General features: G+C 43.3%; 1 protein-coding gene across 1 annotated transcript in view; it reads left to right on the forward strand.

Moving 5' to 3' along the window:
- DENND2A (DENN domain containing 2A) overlaps positions 1-16,733 on the forward strand; it is a 49,680-nt gene that overhangs the window by 19,500 nt on the left and 13,447 nt on the right. The window contains exons 11-14 of the mRNA XM_061638788.1: positions 588-657; positions 2,580-2,657; positions 3,583-3,723; positions 4,092-4,240. Coding sequence (XP_061494772.1) covers positions 588-657; positions 2,580-2,657; positions 3,583-3,723; positions 4,092-4,240 — 438 coding nt within the window. The remainder of the gene's footprint in view (positions 1-587; positions 658-2,579; positions 2,658-3,582; positions 3,724-4,091; positions 4,241-16,733) is intronic.

Consider the following 16,733-nt stretch of genomic DNA (forward strand, 5'->3'; position numbering starts at 1 on the left):
ATTGATAGGAGTTGGAGACCAATAATGTCTGGGAGGGCCACAGGTTCCCTATCTGTAGGTTACAGTTTCAAGGCAAAGATCGGGGGATTCCAGGCTAAAATCCCCCACAGCCATGATGATTGCTGGGTGTCTCTGAGCCACTCACATTCTCTCAGCGTAACCTACTTCATCCTCACAACAGCCCCCTGAATTGGGTGTGTGTGTGTTTATGCTGCTCTGACCTCTGTGTAAGAAGGTCAGGATATACATGCACTAAATAAAAACTCTGCAGGACACTCTCTCTGCCCACTTAGTATTCAAACATAGTTCCCTCCCTGCAGTCTGAAGTAGTGCATTCTTAGAAATTCCCCACCCCAGTGCGCTCCTTGTAGTGCAGGGCTGGGGAACCTTTGGGCCTCCAGCTATTGCTGAACTATAATTCCCATCAACCCCAGTAAGCATAGCCAATGGCCACACATGATGGGAGTTGTAGTTCAGCAACATCTGGTGGGACAGAGATTCCCTACACCTGCTATAGTATGTGTAAAAGAAATCCTTATCAAGGCAGAGTTCATTCTTAACTCGTATTTCTCTCTCCCTCCTTTCAGTGAGACTTTCTCATTTGTCTTGACTAGTGAAGATGGGAGCCGACGGTTCGGATACTGCAGAAGGTTACTGGTAGCTATCTATAAAATAAAAGCCTGTGGTGATTGGTCCATTAGGGCAAGTGGGGCACTGCCCCAGCAAGCTCAGCCAGCCCCCAGCTGCCTACCTCCTTACTTACAACCAACCTCGGGGGTGGCACTAGCTGTCAGCTTCTACCTCTTCCTTTGTTTCAGGGTTGCCCTTGTAGAACTCAGCAGGGAGGAGGATGGGGACAAAACCAGAGTTACTTGGCTCTGCCTGTCATTAGCTCTGACTTCCTGAGTTATGCCCCACCAGTCCCGAAGGGCACCAGCTATCACTGATAAAATCCTTCTAAAAAGAGTATGGTATCAAAAAGCTCCCAGTTGCCCCCAGCTGGCAGTTGCGGACAAGGAAGGGGCTGGCTTGTGCAGCTGTGGCAAGCTGAGCAGGCCCTAGCCAGCTGGGGAGTACTAGCCTCAGAGGGAGGCAATGGTAAACCCCCTCTGAATACCGCTTACCATGAACACCCTATTCATAGGGTCGCCATAAGTCAGGATCAACTTGAAGGCAGTCCATTTCCATCAAAAAGGTGAAGATTCTTCTATGCTGTCAGCACTCATCACATTTTCTCCAAAATGAAAAAAAATTAATGAACAAATCTTCCCAAAGGACGGCTGTGTTTGAATGTCAAAATAGTCCCAAGTTTATCATGATGGGAACAACCCTAGCCTTCCCCCAGGCTAATGCATTCCCCCTGCCCTCTCCTTCTCTGGTGCGGCAAGGAGGAATTAAAAAACTCTTGCTTCCATTTTTCATTAACTACAGCTTGTCATGGCATCTAACTCTAGGCAAATTTGAAGTGGTTAGTTTGAAGTCCCCTTCAAATTGCAGTTAATGAAATTCTTAATCCTAAGAGAAGTACTACTGGATCATATAGAAGTTCACACCCAATAATATCTTCTATGAGAATTACCATAGCTTTAAAAAAAAATTCTACATTTTTACTCGGCCACCAAGTATATCTGAAACTTGCCTCCTTTTTCATCTAAAATGGGAGTTTGATTACATATTTTAGACTATAATCCTTTTTGAGAAACCAGAAACCAATTTTCAAGATTTGTCAATGAATGGAAGATACACTTTTTTATTATTATTTCCCGTAATCAACATCTAAGGGCACAATCCTGAATGGAGCAATGGGTTAACTACTCCATCCACAGCCCTGCAGTGCACACTGGCTGGGGCAGAAGATGCGGGGCAGGCAAATTGCTGCAGCAGCCTAGAGCTAGTGCAGCAGTTGGCCCAATGCCGTCACATAATGACAGTGGTGCCAGATCCAGCTTCTCCCCCACCCCTGAAACTGCCTCCAAGCCTGGCACAAATGGGGTTGATGGATGGATTGCACCCTAATTTGGGTTTATTGGGGAAAGAGATTAGCAGAACTAGCAGATTTCTGAAACCATTTCATCAAATATAGGAATTGTCCCTTCCTTGGTTAAATTAGACACATGGTGTTCCAGCCAAGTGTCAAAGTTACCAATTGTTCTTGCTGCTTGATACTTTGCTATAAAATATAGTGATGACGATAAGGCAATTTCCAGAACAAATTGTTCCTATATTTATCTCACACTTTTTTCATTACAGCTTTTTGGGTTTCATTGCAGCACCACAATTCCCATTGTGCAAGCAGATCCAAGTATCCACTTCTCTCAGATGTTACAAACACTCAATATTTGAAATCACTTAGTTGGAGAAGTAATGAGATTTTTTTTTTAGAAAGTCTGAATAATAATTCTATTCCCTAGGCATTTAGGGGTATATACTAATATTAATCATTTCACGTTTTTGTAAGGAGAACTAGGTTGGAGAAACCTGTCTTTTGTGCTATATACGGACTCGCCAAACATCTTGTTTCTCTTTGTTAACTACTATGTATTTGTGGTGGTATGTCTTTTGTCTGTCTCTCTTGAAAGCCTAGTGGGAAAGGGAAGTGTCTTCCTGAGGTTTACTGCATTGTGAGCCGCCTTGGATGTTTCAACCTCTTTTCTAAGGTAAGGGAGAAGAAGATGGACAATACAGGTTATAGAAATGGGGGACGCTGGATGAAGAAGAGGATTTGTGCTGGGGCACCACTTAGAGTGGAGAGGAGAGATTTGCCATCTCCTGTGCTCTGAACCCTTGAGAAATTTCATCCGGAATATCTCCCTTCTTCACTCACTGGTCTTCCCCACTTGGTGGCTAATACATGGACTTTGCTTCAGAAACAAAACAAGGATGACAGTTAGTCCTAGGCTGATAACCTTGCTTTAGTTATTAGCAGGTATGAAATAATCTTATCCAAAGTTCTTAAAATGCATTACCTTTTTTTGCAGTTTAATCTTGTATAGCTATGAGAGAGCTCTTGAAATGTGTTGTGAATCCTTTCTTCCCTATCTCCCATTTTTAAGGGCCATGCTAAACATTCTGTGATTAGAATCTTCTGAAGTGGCTTTTTTAAAAATAATAGCGGCCATGGAGAGGGAGGATGCAGTTTGCCATAGTGCCAGGAAGTGTAGCCCTCCCTTTGAATCATTTTCTTGATTTTAAAATAGCTCCCTGTTTACTCTGCAGAGGAGAGATACTTAATAGGCACCCACATGATATCAGTTACTTTTTCTGCCATGGGGCAAATAGCAGTTTGTAAGGGGGCATTTAAATTGGTCAAAATGGTGTAGTCAGAAAGAGTTTTACAAACTCACTCTCTCACAATACAGCATTATGGTCCCAGTGCAAACTACTAGTCTCCTGTGGCTATTAACTAATTATTTCAAATGGGACATCCCTATTGCATGTCACCTGTGTTGTGTCTCGTTGCATCCTGAAAAGAAAAGAAAACTTGATGTCCTTGGACAAAGGAGGAGGGAGAGACATATGAAATGAACACATGTTCTGTAGAAGATTTTCTTTCCTCTACTTTTTTGTTTCTCTGCTTTTCAGATCTTGGATGAGGTTGAGAAAAGGCGTGGGATTTCCCCTGCTTTGGTGCAGCCCCTTATGAGGAGCGTCATGGAGGCTCCTTTTCCTGCGTTGGGTCGAACCATCAGCATCAAGAACTTCCTTCCTGGCTCTGGGACAGAAGTAAGATCAAAACAAGAGTGAGACAGCAGTAGAGTGGTGGACAAAAGTGAAGTAAATGTAACACAAATGGCTGATCTGGTTCCTTAAGTACCTTGAGGGAGATTTTAGGTCCCAGATTTCACCATCATATGAACACAGGAATCCATGCTATATGGAGTCAGACCATTGGTCCATCTAGCTCAGTACTGTCTACACTGACTGGCAGTGGTCTTCCAGGGTGTCAGGCAGGTGACCCGCCTAGCCTTCCATGGAGATGCTGGGAATTGAACCTGGGACCCTCTGCTTGCAAAGAAAAGCTCTAACATTCAGCGATGACCCTTGCCTATTGATTCTTCTTCACTGGAGCAATAATTCTTTATCCTTTTCAGGTAATAGAGTTGCGTCGACCACTTGACTCAAGGCTCGAGCATGTTGACTTTGAGTCCCTGTTTTCCTCACTGAGCATACGGCACTTAAGCCGAGTCTTTGCTTCCCTACTGCTGGAGAGGAGGGTGATATTTATAGCAGACAAACTCAGGTACTGGGGGTTTTGTTGTTGTTTTTGCTGCTTGTTCCTGTTAAGTTTGCTTATTCCATGGGTGGGGTACCGCAGACCCAGGGGCCAAATGTGGCCTTCCAGACCTTTTTATCTGGACTTCAAGTCCCCTCCCCCGCCCCCCCCCTTACAGGCTTGGCTCTGCGTCCTCCTTCAGTGCTCTTGCCTGGCTGGAATGCATGCTTGAATTTTGATAATGATGGGGAGATGTGAGTATAGGAGCCTCTGACTTTTGCATGGTTGGAGTGTAGCCTGTTGTACAAAAGTAAGAGCTACATGTGTTGCTCCACCCACTTTTTCCTCTGGCCCTGCCCACCATTGGCACTCTCCCCCTCACCACCACCAAAGGCTAAAAAAAGTTCCCCACTCCGAATGTATGAGTTTCCGTTTTGTTTCAGGGATATCACATTTTTTCCAGTTGTTGAAACTACAATACAAATGTTGGGAAGCTGTACATATCGTGCCTGAGAGTATTGGGCAAGCGTGGCCAATGGCCAGAGATGACGGGAGCTGTAGTTCAGCAGTATCTGGAGGGCCAAAGGTTCCCCACATCTGATCTAGACAGATCTTTTTTTGGGGGGTGGAGTCTCATGCAGACATATTCCCCCACCACCCATTTATCACTGAAATGTCACCCTGATGGTACCTGTACTGCATATTGGTTGGAACATGCTTGTAATTATACTGTCGGTGATTATGTGGAAAGACCTTGGCTTATATGGCTTTAACTAAACTTAATAAGAGAGCCAGTGTGGTGTAGTGGTTAAAGTGTTGGACTACGACCTGAGAGACCAGGGTTCGAATCCCCACACAGCCATGAAGCTCACTGGGTGACCTTGGGCAAGTCACTGCTTCTTAGCCTCAGAGGAAGGCAGTGGTGAACCACCTCTGAATACCGCTTACCATGAAAACCCTATTCATAGGGTCACCATATGTTGGGATCGACTTGAAGGCAGTCCATTTCCATTTTTGTTCAAACTTAAAAAAAAGGATTAGACAGATTTGAGGGGGATAGGGATATCAGCAGTTATTCATCGTAAGTGCTAATGGACTAATGGAACCTTTTATGTTTTGGAAGTCTCTGACATAATACCTGTAAGTACCAGAATCTGGGGGATAAGCAGCATGAGATGGTCACCCTTTCATGCCTTGCTTGTGAGCTTTTTCCAGAGCATCTGACTAGCTGCTGTTTGAGACAAATTGCTGAACTTGGTGGACCTCAGACTAACATAGTCGTGCAATTTTTAGCATCCTTACTGCTAGCTTGGATGGCTCATAGTTAATTGTCCATGAGCGATCCAAACAAAACTATTTCCTTCTACACCTTACAAAAAAGGGAGGGGGCAGATCTCTTTCTAAGATTTTCTGCAGCTGGTGCTTGGCACCCAGCCATTTCTTAAACACTTGAGGATGGGGCGAGTGGAGTTCTCTCCCCAAGCCAGCAAAGACAAAACTTAACAGATGAGTAATGATGCTTATAAGCCCGAGATCAAGTTTCAACAGCCTGCCTGTTTTCACAATTCCCAGTAAGTGCTGCTGCATCCATGGGGCTGAGAGAAGGAAGGGAAACGCTGTAAAGGTCTCTGCCATAAGATGAGCCAAAAATTCATTCTTCCACCAAGGTTTTTGTTTTTAAGGTGGACAAGAATAACATTCAGGCAAGCTTTGGGAAAAGAGAGCAGAGACTGACAGAGTACATCTGCATACAGTGTGACCTGGAATCCTGAAGTTTCTAGCTCTCATGGATGCAGGGGAAAGATGTATGTATGTATGTATGTATGTATTTATTTATATCCTGTCCTTCCTCCTGAAGGAGCCCAGGATGGAACACATATTAGTAATAAAGACATTTTTTAAGTATTCTAAAAACAGTTAAAAAGTATTCTCTCAATCGGTGATTTCATGGTTGTCAGGAGCAGTATCTTTCAGCCGTCAAACGCCTGGGTAAACAAAAATGTTTTAAACTTCCTCCTGTAAGTCCATAATGAGGGAAAACAGATGCACCTCACCAGGGAGGGCATTCCACAAATGGGGTACGACCATTATAAAGGCCCTATGATTGGTCAACACCAACTGGGTAGCCCCCAGTGGTGGCACCACCAGCATGGCCTCCCCTGATATGATCATAGGGTCAGAGATGGTAGATACTGAGGAAAGAATTATTTTAGGTACTTGGGTCCCAAGCTATTTAGAGCTTTATATGCTAGTACTGACACCTTGAATTTGGCCAGGTAGCTCACTGGCAGACAGTGCAACACTTTCAGGACCGGTGACATATGGTCCTGTCAGGCTGCCCCAGCTTAGCAGCCTTGTCCTGCACTGGCTGCAGTCTCCAGACCATCTTCAAGGGCAGCACCGCATACTGTGCAGTGCATTACATTCGTCCAGAAGAATAAAGTTCAGATGTACTGAATGTGGGTTTATTTCTGTGTCCTTCCTGTGTTCCTTTCCCCTTCTCCTTCTTATTGGCTCTTTCCTATCTGCTATTTACCTCCCTCCATCAAATGTCTGTAAAAATGTTGGACTTAGAATTTTGTACAGATTTCCTTAATCTTGTAAAATTTGGATATAAGCCATCCCAAAACAATGAGATTATGAAGTTGGAGGGATAGGGGACATTTTTAACTATAGACAGGATTGTGCCTTATATCTGTTCAAAATGTGATGCTTGTTTTTGCATCCAAGAAAAACTCCCACCTCCTCCCTATATAAACTAAACTTCACCATCTGGGGACATGAATTTGACTTTATTTAAGGAATGTATTAGCTATCCTTCAGCCAGGGCTGATACAGCAGCTTTCAGAAAGTTTATGTATTTTAAATATTTTTTAAAGAACAAAATAAAATATTTAAAATGCATAAAATAGAGTTAAAATACATGAACACAAGACTAGAGCAGCAGTAAAATTCTAGCATAAAAAACACAAAAAAACTAACGGATCTAAAAGGCCATGGCCAATATATATATATACAGGTATGCTACCTGGCTAGAGCCAAGAAGAAAACCAGGATGCTACCAGCTGAAACAGCTTGGGGAGTGAACTCCAAAGGCAGGCTACCACAACTATGAGAAGGCCTTGCTCCGGTCATCACCTGTCTTCTGATGGCAAGAAGACTTGTAGAACCTTCAATTATGTTCAGAAACTGACCAGGAGCCAGTGTACCTGTTCCAAAACTGTTGTGAGATTATCCACACACCTAGTTTTGCTGCTGTATTTTTGCACTACCTGTAGTTTCTGAATGGTCTTCTAATAGTCTAGATCAGCCTTTTTCAACCAGTGTACCTCCAGATGTTGTTGGACCACAGCTTCCATCAGCTTCAGCCAGCATTGCCAATGGTCAGGAAAGATGGGAGTTGTGGTCCAACAACATCTGGAGGCACACTGGTTGGGAAGAGCTGGTCTAGATCAAGGGTGAGATCCTCTAGCCCTCGACCTCATTTCATGCAGGTGGGAAAAGCTTGGAGGGAGCAAAGGTGTGTGTGTGAGGGGAGACAGGGAAAAAAAGCTGAAAATAACAAAGATGTGGAGGAAAGAAGCCCCTGCAAGTGATTGGTTCAGGTCTCAGGCAAGAGTGAACTGTCCCTTCCTGAGCAGCCCATTGGACAAGGAGAAAAGAGAGAGGCCCCATCTGCAGTATACATTTGAAGCAGTATCATACTGCTTTAAGCAGTCATGGATTTCCCCAAAGAATCCTGAGAACTGTAGCTTGTTACTGGTGCTGAGCATTGCTAGGAGACCTCTTTCCTCCTCACACAGCTACAATTCCCAGAGTTCTCTGGGAAAAGGGTATCCTTGTTAAACCACTCTGGGAATTATAGCTCTGTGAGGAGAAAAGGAGTCTCCTAAAAATGCTCAGCACCCGTAGCAGACTGCAGCTCTCAGGATTCTTTGGGGGAAGCCTTGACTGCTTAAAGTGGTACCATAGTATGGTGCAGTTGTGGCCAGAGAGAAAAGCTCTAGATGAGATGTTACCAGATCAACTAGTCCTATAAAGCTGGCACCTTGATCTATCCAGCCCAGAGTTGTTGACTCTGACTGGCAGTGGCTTTCTGAAGTGTTTCCAAGCCTCTGTTACTTATCTTTTATCTTGCTTCCAGCCATGATTCAAAGTGATAGTAATGACCTTTTAAAAGTCCTCAATAGCTTGGGCCCCGGATATCGAGGTGACTGTGTTCTCCCATACCCCCCTGCCTCACTGCCTTAAGATCTAGTGGAAAGGCCTCTTCCTGGCTATGATGGAAACGGAGTTGGCTGTGATGAGACTTACGGCTTTGTCAGTGGTCACTCCCAAACTGTGGAATACTTTGCTCCATACAGTTTTGATCCCCCCCCCTCAACCATCTTCTGCCAGCTGCTAAAGACGTTATTATTATTATTCCAGGAGTTTTATCCCTGGCAAGCATACAGGGTTTTTTTTAACCTGAGCTTTGTTTTTATCTGGCTTGCCTCCATTGTATTTTGCTTGATGATGATGATGATGCCGTTTTAATTATTGTAAGCTGTCCTGAATGATATGTATGTATTAGTTAGGGCAGGATAGAAATTCTCATACAAAATAAAGGTATCAAATAATAAATGTGGTGGTGGTTGTTTTTTAGAGTTAAAGACATAAAATGGAAAATAGTTCACATATTGCAATCTAAGCTTTCCTTAACAAATGTCTAGACTTGACAGAGAAAAAACTTCCAAAGTTGTCTGTGTTGGCAGCATCTAGCAACATCCCTAAGGCGGGGGGGGGGACTAGTTCTCATTTTAGGCCATGCAGATTGGTGCAATTCCTTTAGGATTTCAAGGAGCAATATGCTTGAGGAACTGCATGAACCACATCATGCCACTATGCAGATCATTTAAGCGGGTTGAAACTGGGAAGGCATCAGAGTGGGTATTGTCTGGGAAAGTGGCATCAGAATTCACTGCTTTCTATATCCGAATTTTAATTTTATCTAATGGGAAAAACATTTCCTCTCATATCAGGGGAGAATAGTACACCTTTTTCAGCCCTGTTCCTCCCCCCCTCCAATGTCATGTATGTTTGTTCTCAGAACAGTCTTATAAGGTGTGAAATGGTGCTTATCATCATCCAAGGCCCTTCTTCATCTGAAATGCCATCTCAAGTATGGTGGTGTTTACTGAGGAATGACCTTCTCAGTGGTGGGGCTCCAGCTTTGGAGTGCTGTCCCTAGAGAAAAAAACAACAACAGTCGTGTGGCACCTTAAAGACTGACAAATGTATTATGGCATAAACTTTCATGACCTGAAAATGGAAATGGACTGCCTTCAAGTTGATCTCTACTCATGGCAATCCTATGAATAGGGTTTTCATGGTAAATGGTGTTCAGAGGGGGTTTACCATAGCCTTTCTGTAAGGCTGAGAGGCAGTGACTGGCCCAAGGTCACCCAGTGAGCTTCATGGCTGTGTGGGGATTCGAATCCCGGTCTCTCAGGTCGTAGTCCAACACCTTAACCACTACACCACATACATGGCCTACCATCCACTTAATCTCAGTCCCAAGAGAGGGCACCTGGAGCCGACTCTGGCATCAGGCAAATCTTCCCAGATTTCTTTTTTAAAATGACCTATTTTATTCTGTGCTGCATGTTAATTTGATTGTTTTTATAGATTTTTAGCTTCTTTTATGTTTTTGTTTTATTGTGTTTAAAAATGTATATTTTTATTGGAAACCCTCATAATTTGATTGAATGGTGGCACATCAGTCTTAACACATATGTAACAAGCTCACAAATTACATCTGTTTGGATAAGAGGGAGTTTTTTATTTTTGAAGAAAGAAATTAAAGTCCTCTATGTGGCACATTTCCTATCTGTCATTCTTCTCTCTCTCTCTCTCTCTCTCTCTCAAACTAAGGCAGCTGTTTGAAGTGGCTCAGCAGTTTGGAATGCTAGATGTAATTCAGCAGAGGGTATTTAGTGAGCACATGCAGGTGAAGAAAGGCATATGATAGATCATATTTATCATGTTGTTTTGCAGTTTATCATTCAGATGCTCCCCTTTTCTCAGTGTGCAAATTGCCTGGGTATTTGAGTGCACATCTTGTGTGTGAACAATGCAAAGCTGTGTGCCTGTGTGATTTGTTACAGCTCTCATTGCTGCAACAATCTGCAGTCCATGGGCCTTTTGCCAAATGCTGTGTGAACTGTGAAGAATTTTTTTCTGAGCCAAACTAAAGCCAGGTTTAATAAATGTACTGCAAATGAAGGTTTTTTGTTGTTCTTTCCCTTTTTTAAAAAATCATTTCCTGTAAAGATCTGTTGCTCCAAACCTTGCCAAAGGGGAAGGAAAGAAGTCTTACTCTATTTCACCCTTCCCTCCTCCTTACCATAGCAACTGTAGCAAACATCCCGTTTCAACTCAGGAAAATGACTTAATTTTTAAAAAAGGCAGTCCAATCTATTAAATTAATTTTTTGTTAGCTTTACTCAGACCATGTGCTGCATTTGCAGGGAAAGATTCCAATAATTTGTGACTGAAATAGATTGTGGAGGCCAAGTTTATCCCTTTTTTTTTAAGGCTGCTATCCTATATCACCTGGATGTAAGCTCTATTGAATTCAGTGGGATTTCCTTCTTATTGGACATGTATAGAATTGGGCTGTAAATTATTTGTTTCTAGGTAAAAGTGTCATTGACAAATAGGAAAAGTACTAGTCTTCAGTATGCCTTACTTTGGAACTCTCCAAAGATGCCATGAACCATTTAAAGAACTTAAAACATTGTTTGTTCCACTTGTGCAACAGACTTCCACTCACACAGTGGAACTTCCCCCCCCCCTTGCAGCCCACATGCACCCTCCAAACCTGCTCCCGAGGGTTGGAGGGGCAGATTGGTGAGGAGAGGAAGGGGAAGTTCCACTGTGTGAGTGGAACGCTGCCTGTGTAGCGTTGGATACAACCCAATCACTTCTGAAGGCCTGTGCTGCCAGGCTGTCAAGAAAGATTCCTTAGTAAATAAGTGGGCACCTGCAAAACATAAATGCAAGTAGATAGGAGGGAGTAAGCCTTTTCCTTATCCCCACCCCCACTTTGACTCCCTGATTGCCTTGGCGTTCAAGGGAAGCGGACCCTGCTTGACCTCTCACCATCTCGGAAGCATTCAGTGGCATGGAATTATGCTCAAAGTGGCCTAACCCTCTTTCTCCTCATCCCCAGGGCCAAATGCGGCCCATTGAACTCTCCCCAGATCACACCCTTCACTGGCTCTCCTTCACAACCACCATGAGTATTTTTGCCTGGCTGGAATGTGTTCTTGAACTCTGATAACATTTCTTGCTTGCCTGGATGAGAGAGAGAGAATAGAAAGTAGCTTACTGCAGTAAGATGAAATTTACATCCATTATTCCATCCATCCCTGGAAGATGGCCTAGAAGGGAATGCAGCCCTTGAACTGATTTAGGGTACCAGGCTCAAGGGTGACAGAGGAGATTGCCATGGGCTATCTGCTCAACAGCAGACAAGAAGTACAAACAGTTCATGTGCCATGAATAGATATAGATTTACAGATATCAGCATGCAGATGACAGCAGTAAACCTTGCATACAGCTGTGCATCAGAGTCGCACAATGAGCTACAAATGCAATGAAAATAAGGTATTCAAAAGCTGAATAGAAAGGAGTGTGCCAAAGATGCTGCTTGCATAGGGCACTGTTTGGTCTAAGGCTGGCTCTGTTTATTTCTCTGTTAATGGTTTAGGGATGCATAGAGGCTGCAGCCACTCAGCGCTCCTTCGAAGGGATGGGGTGGGTTGAAGGAATATCGCCAGGTCCTTTTTGAATCTGTAGGCACATTTGAAATCTGGAGAGAATGCCATGAGCACTGCCTGAGATCGTTTGCTTTTCCATTTAGTCTAGGTAAAAAAGTTGGATTCAATAGAATTACAACGGATCCTCTTGAATCTGCTTGTTGTTGCATGGCATCCTCAGAAAACCACTATACAATTAAAGCTTTCATTGGTAAATTGCACAGTAAAAATCCCAGATCCAGTGCTTGCTGGCACTGCAGAAACATTGATCTAAGGGATGGATCCTCAAGGAACCCCATGATTTTTACATAGGATGACAACAAAAGTTTCAGTAAGAACAGAAGTGGTGAAGGATCCAGAAGTGACCTATGATTTCATTTTGAGGGAATGGATTTCTTGTAAAATTTAAAAGCATTGATAAGGATCCATTCTTCAGATCCATGATTTTGTGCCACGGGAGTACTGTATCCATTATTTTTATGGCTTAGTCAATGGAGACAGGTGTGACCTGTAATTTGATGGTAGTTTGGGGGAGAAACCCATGAAAATATGCAATTTCAAGAGGATTCATTTTCCTGGACCAGATTGTGTGTGTGCATGTGTTTCTCTCTCTCTCTCTGGCACTCTATTCTGTCTTTCTCTTGTCTCCTGCAGCACCTCACTTTCCCCTCTTCCCTCAGAAAATTCCCCTGTTCTCCTCCCCATCTCTCTAGGCTTTCAGATAGCTCCCCTTTCACTCCTGTCCTCCTTGCTTTCTCTCTTACCATCTATGTTGCTCAGTTTTCTGTTCAGCTCCTCTGGTGCCAGTCTGAGTCTTTAAAAGCACATAGAGCTGAAAGAGGAAGTGGGAAAGAGCATTGTAAGGAATCAAATATTGGGAATTTTTCATCTTTGATTCACCTCAGTGAACCAGAGTTTGGAAAACCTGCAACAGCAAAGATTCCTGGGAAACGGCCTCTCTTTGACCCCTGAGAACATATCTTGAAAGCCTGAGGGTTCTTGACTCCTATGGAAATTTGGGGAATGTTGCCCAGTAAAAATCAGGTGCTCCTTTCAAACAAAGAAACAGTTTACATAAAGATTATTATAATCTTAACCTTTAGGAATCATCAGGAATTTACAGCAGGGAGATCACACATATTATGTGGGAACTTATCAGGAAATGGGTTGGTCCACATCTTCCTGGTCACATTTACATTGGGGTCAGTTTAGTTAGAAAAAGGTATAAAACATGAAACTGAGGTTATCATACTTTGGACACATAATGAGAAGACCTGATTCACTAGAAAAGACAATAATGCTGGGGAAAACAGCAGGGAGTAGAAAAAGAGGAAGGCGAAACAAGGGATGGATTGATTCCATAAAGGAAGTCACAGACCTGAACTTACAAGATCTGAACAGGGTGGTTCATGACAGATGCTCTTGGAGGTCACTTACTCATAGGGTCACCATAAGTCGTAATTGACTTGAAGGCACATAACAACAACAACATAAAACATGAGGGGTTGGAAGGGGTCAGCAGTTCCTTCTGGAGGGCTCAACAGCTGCTTTTCTTACCAATGCACCCTAGCATCTTTGGGACAATCACAGAGCTTCAGAGCTAAGAATTTGAGTGAGATCTTTCAAATCTAGCGCTGGTTACATGAGGGCAGACCTTTTGACTCATTTGGCTAGATACAAAAGTCTCTCTCAGTCTTAGTCTTGCAGCAACTCTCCAGGAAAGGTATATGCAACTTCTGGGCCTCTTTCTTTCCTTTTTCTTTCTGGGTGGGTGAAAGTTCATAGGGTTAATCTCTTTGCTTTAGTCTATCTAGTGTTGCTGGATGAATGAATAATAGTTAGAAAGCTGCTCATTGTTACCTGTAATTGTAAACTGCAATATTTTTCCTTGTTTCTTCTCTTAATAAATAATAATAATAAAATAAAATAATAATAATAAAATTTAATTTGTGTCGCCTATCTGGCCGATGGCCACTCTAGGCAACGTACATATAGTAAAATACAGCAAAATACAATACAATAAAATACAATATAACAATATAAATTATAAAACCACTCTTTATTTTATTTTCTGTGTATGTGTTATTAAGCTGAAGGTAGATTTATACACACTTTAGGAGTGACGTGTGGGTAACTCCAGCAAAAGATCCTGCTGCACTCACAATAGAGGAACTTGCATTTCTAGTGAGCTATGAGGAAGTTCAGGGTCCATTTGTAACAGCATCACTCTGCTACCTTCCTCCTCCAAGTGTGTACTTTTGGTAGGGCGGAGGGAGGAACAAAGGTTACCACTCTCAGCACCTGATTAAAGGGGTAGTGAGAGGGGGAGTCCAGAAATTTTGCATGGCCAGGAGAAATCCTCAAGGGCACCATTGCACTCAGGGGAACCATGTTGGCGACCCTAATGCTAGGACATAGGGGTGCCAAAGGATGCATTATGTGGATGCCAGACTCCCTGCTCCAAGAACATAGGGCTGGCAGCTGTGTGGCTTTCTGTTGCCAGGGATGTTGCCTGGCAGTATGAGGAAAGTAAGTATGATGTCACTGTGTTTTGTGGGAGATGCAGGGGTGGCTCTGACTCTTTGGCAGGGTGTACTACTGTTGGGCACCACCACCAAGGAGGCCCTCAATCAGTGTTTTTAAAAGGGTTCCATGAGCAACCCTTAGGGGTTCTGTGAAATATTACAGCCTGCCACCTCGAGGAGCTCCCTTTTCCCTCCAAGGGTGGGAATGTCCATGAGTAACAAGTAGCCCATCCCATAACACAACTTGCAAACTTAAATCCTGAATGTTCAAATTAGTCTTTATTTCTGAGCAGTGTGACAAAACAGGCAGGGTAAATGTGTGTGTGTGTGGAGGGGTTATACGTTTTCAGGTTCCACAGAATATCACAGCATGTTGTGGGGGGGTGTCCTTGTTTTTAAAAAGTGTTGAAAACCAATGCCCAAGGGGCAGCAGTTCCCAATTTTTTTTCTCCACAAACCACTTGAAAATTGCTGAGGTTCTTGGCAGTCTGTGTACTTCTATACGCTGGATACATACATTGTGCCCCTCAAATTTAGTGCCTGTATTTGGCTTCAAAACTTGCATTTTCAATCATGAGGACTAGGAACTTTTTTTAATGAAGCATGAGAACTTGAAGATTCTTAGGAAGCCAGAATTTCTTGCAGCTCAGCACATGTACTAAATATAAACAGTCCTGTTTTGTTTTTAATAAGTCCATCATTAGCAAGCATCCTTTCCTTTTCCCTTGCATAACTGCAGATGTTGTTATCAGGCTGGGGATATCGCCCCCCAGCCTTCCCCTTCTTCCTCCCTCTCTATGTAAATTCCCTCATGGTGTTTAACTCAAGCCAGCTGTGAATGGTTTCCTGGCCATATGATTCCTTCAGGCCGCACTGTCTCTTTCTCTCTTTCTCCCCTCCTCCTTCCGTTCAAGGCCTGGCTCATAAAGCCAAATGACGTGATGTGTATGACTTAGTAACACATGAACCTTCCCCAGATACTCAGAGAAGTTTGCAGTCTCACAGCTGCTGAGTTACTAGCTCTCTTATCTGTCTCAGAGGGTGGTGTGTGGTGGTTAGGGGGTTTTTTTGTATGGAAATAATGTTGCTTAATTCTACTATTATTGCTAAATTGAAGGCTGCCTGGCAGGATCTTTCTTTAAAATCATAGAAGAGAAAAATATCTCCTCCAATCTATGGGCTATGTTTGAATGGGGAGGCACATTTCGTCTTTCCACATCTACAGTAGATAACCTGCTAGGAAGACATTTGTAGTCATATCCACTCATTGTTACTCAAAAATGCTATCATTCTTAGAAAACTGAACTTCCACACAACACTGTGCATGCATGCATCAGATGCACACACACGTATGAAGCATGGAGAACACTTATTTTATTTCCCCCTCCATTTTTTAACCGTTGGGAGTCAAAGTAGGGGAGATGCAGGGAGATCAGATATGAGGACCCTGTATCTTTTCCCTCTTGGTAGGAAAGCAGAAGGAGAGGGGGGGGAAATCCTGATTAGGGTGTGCAGTTCAAAGAGAAAGCACACACACAGCATTGCTTCCCAAATGGCATCAGTCCCACGTGGCTTATGGGGAGACTGATCATGGAACTCCTGCAGTCTTGTCTAGTCTGGTGCTTGGTTTTCTCTCCCTCTCTGTGTATATACACACACACTCCAAACAGTCTGCTTTGCGCTGTCCTCATTTATTTTGTGTCTCTCATATCCCTCCCAGAAGTTCCTTTTTCAACTTTGGAATGCTATTTTTTGTTTAAGGTTGTTAGTGATAGAATCATCAAGGGAAGGCTACAGTAAGGTTATGGGTTACTAAGGGTGCCCCATGTGAACCTTGTTTTAGGCTCGAGGAATCACAGGATAACAAGAGTTTTAGAGTTGGAAGGGACCTTGGCGTTCATGTAACCCAACCCAACCCCTGCTCAGTGCAGGAATCTGCAACTATAGCATCCCTGACAGGTGGCTATCTAGGCTCTGCTTAAAGCATCACCAGGGAAGGAGATCTTGCCATTCCCAAAGCGGTCTGCTCCACTGTTAAACAGCTCTTAGTGTTGAGAAGCTTCTCCTGATGTGTAGCTGAAATCTGCTTCCCTGCCATTTCCACCTGTTGGTTCTAGTCCTGCTCTCTGGAGCAGCAGAGAACATCTTCTGCATGACAGCCCTGCAGATATTTGAAGCCCACTATCGTGCCTC

The sequence above is a fragment of the Rhineura floridana genome, chromosome 8 (assembly GCF_030035675.1).
Source record: "Rhineura floridana isolate rRhiFlo1 chromosome 8, rRhiFlo1.hap2, whole genome shotgun sequence".
Classification (NCBI taxonomy): Eukaryota; Metazoa; Chordata; class Lepidosauria; order Squamata; family Rhineuridae; genus Rhineura; species Rhineura floridana.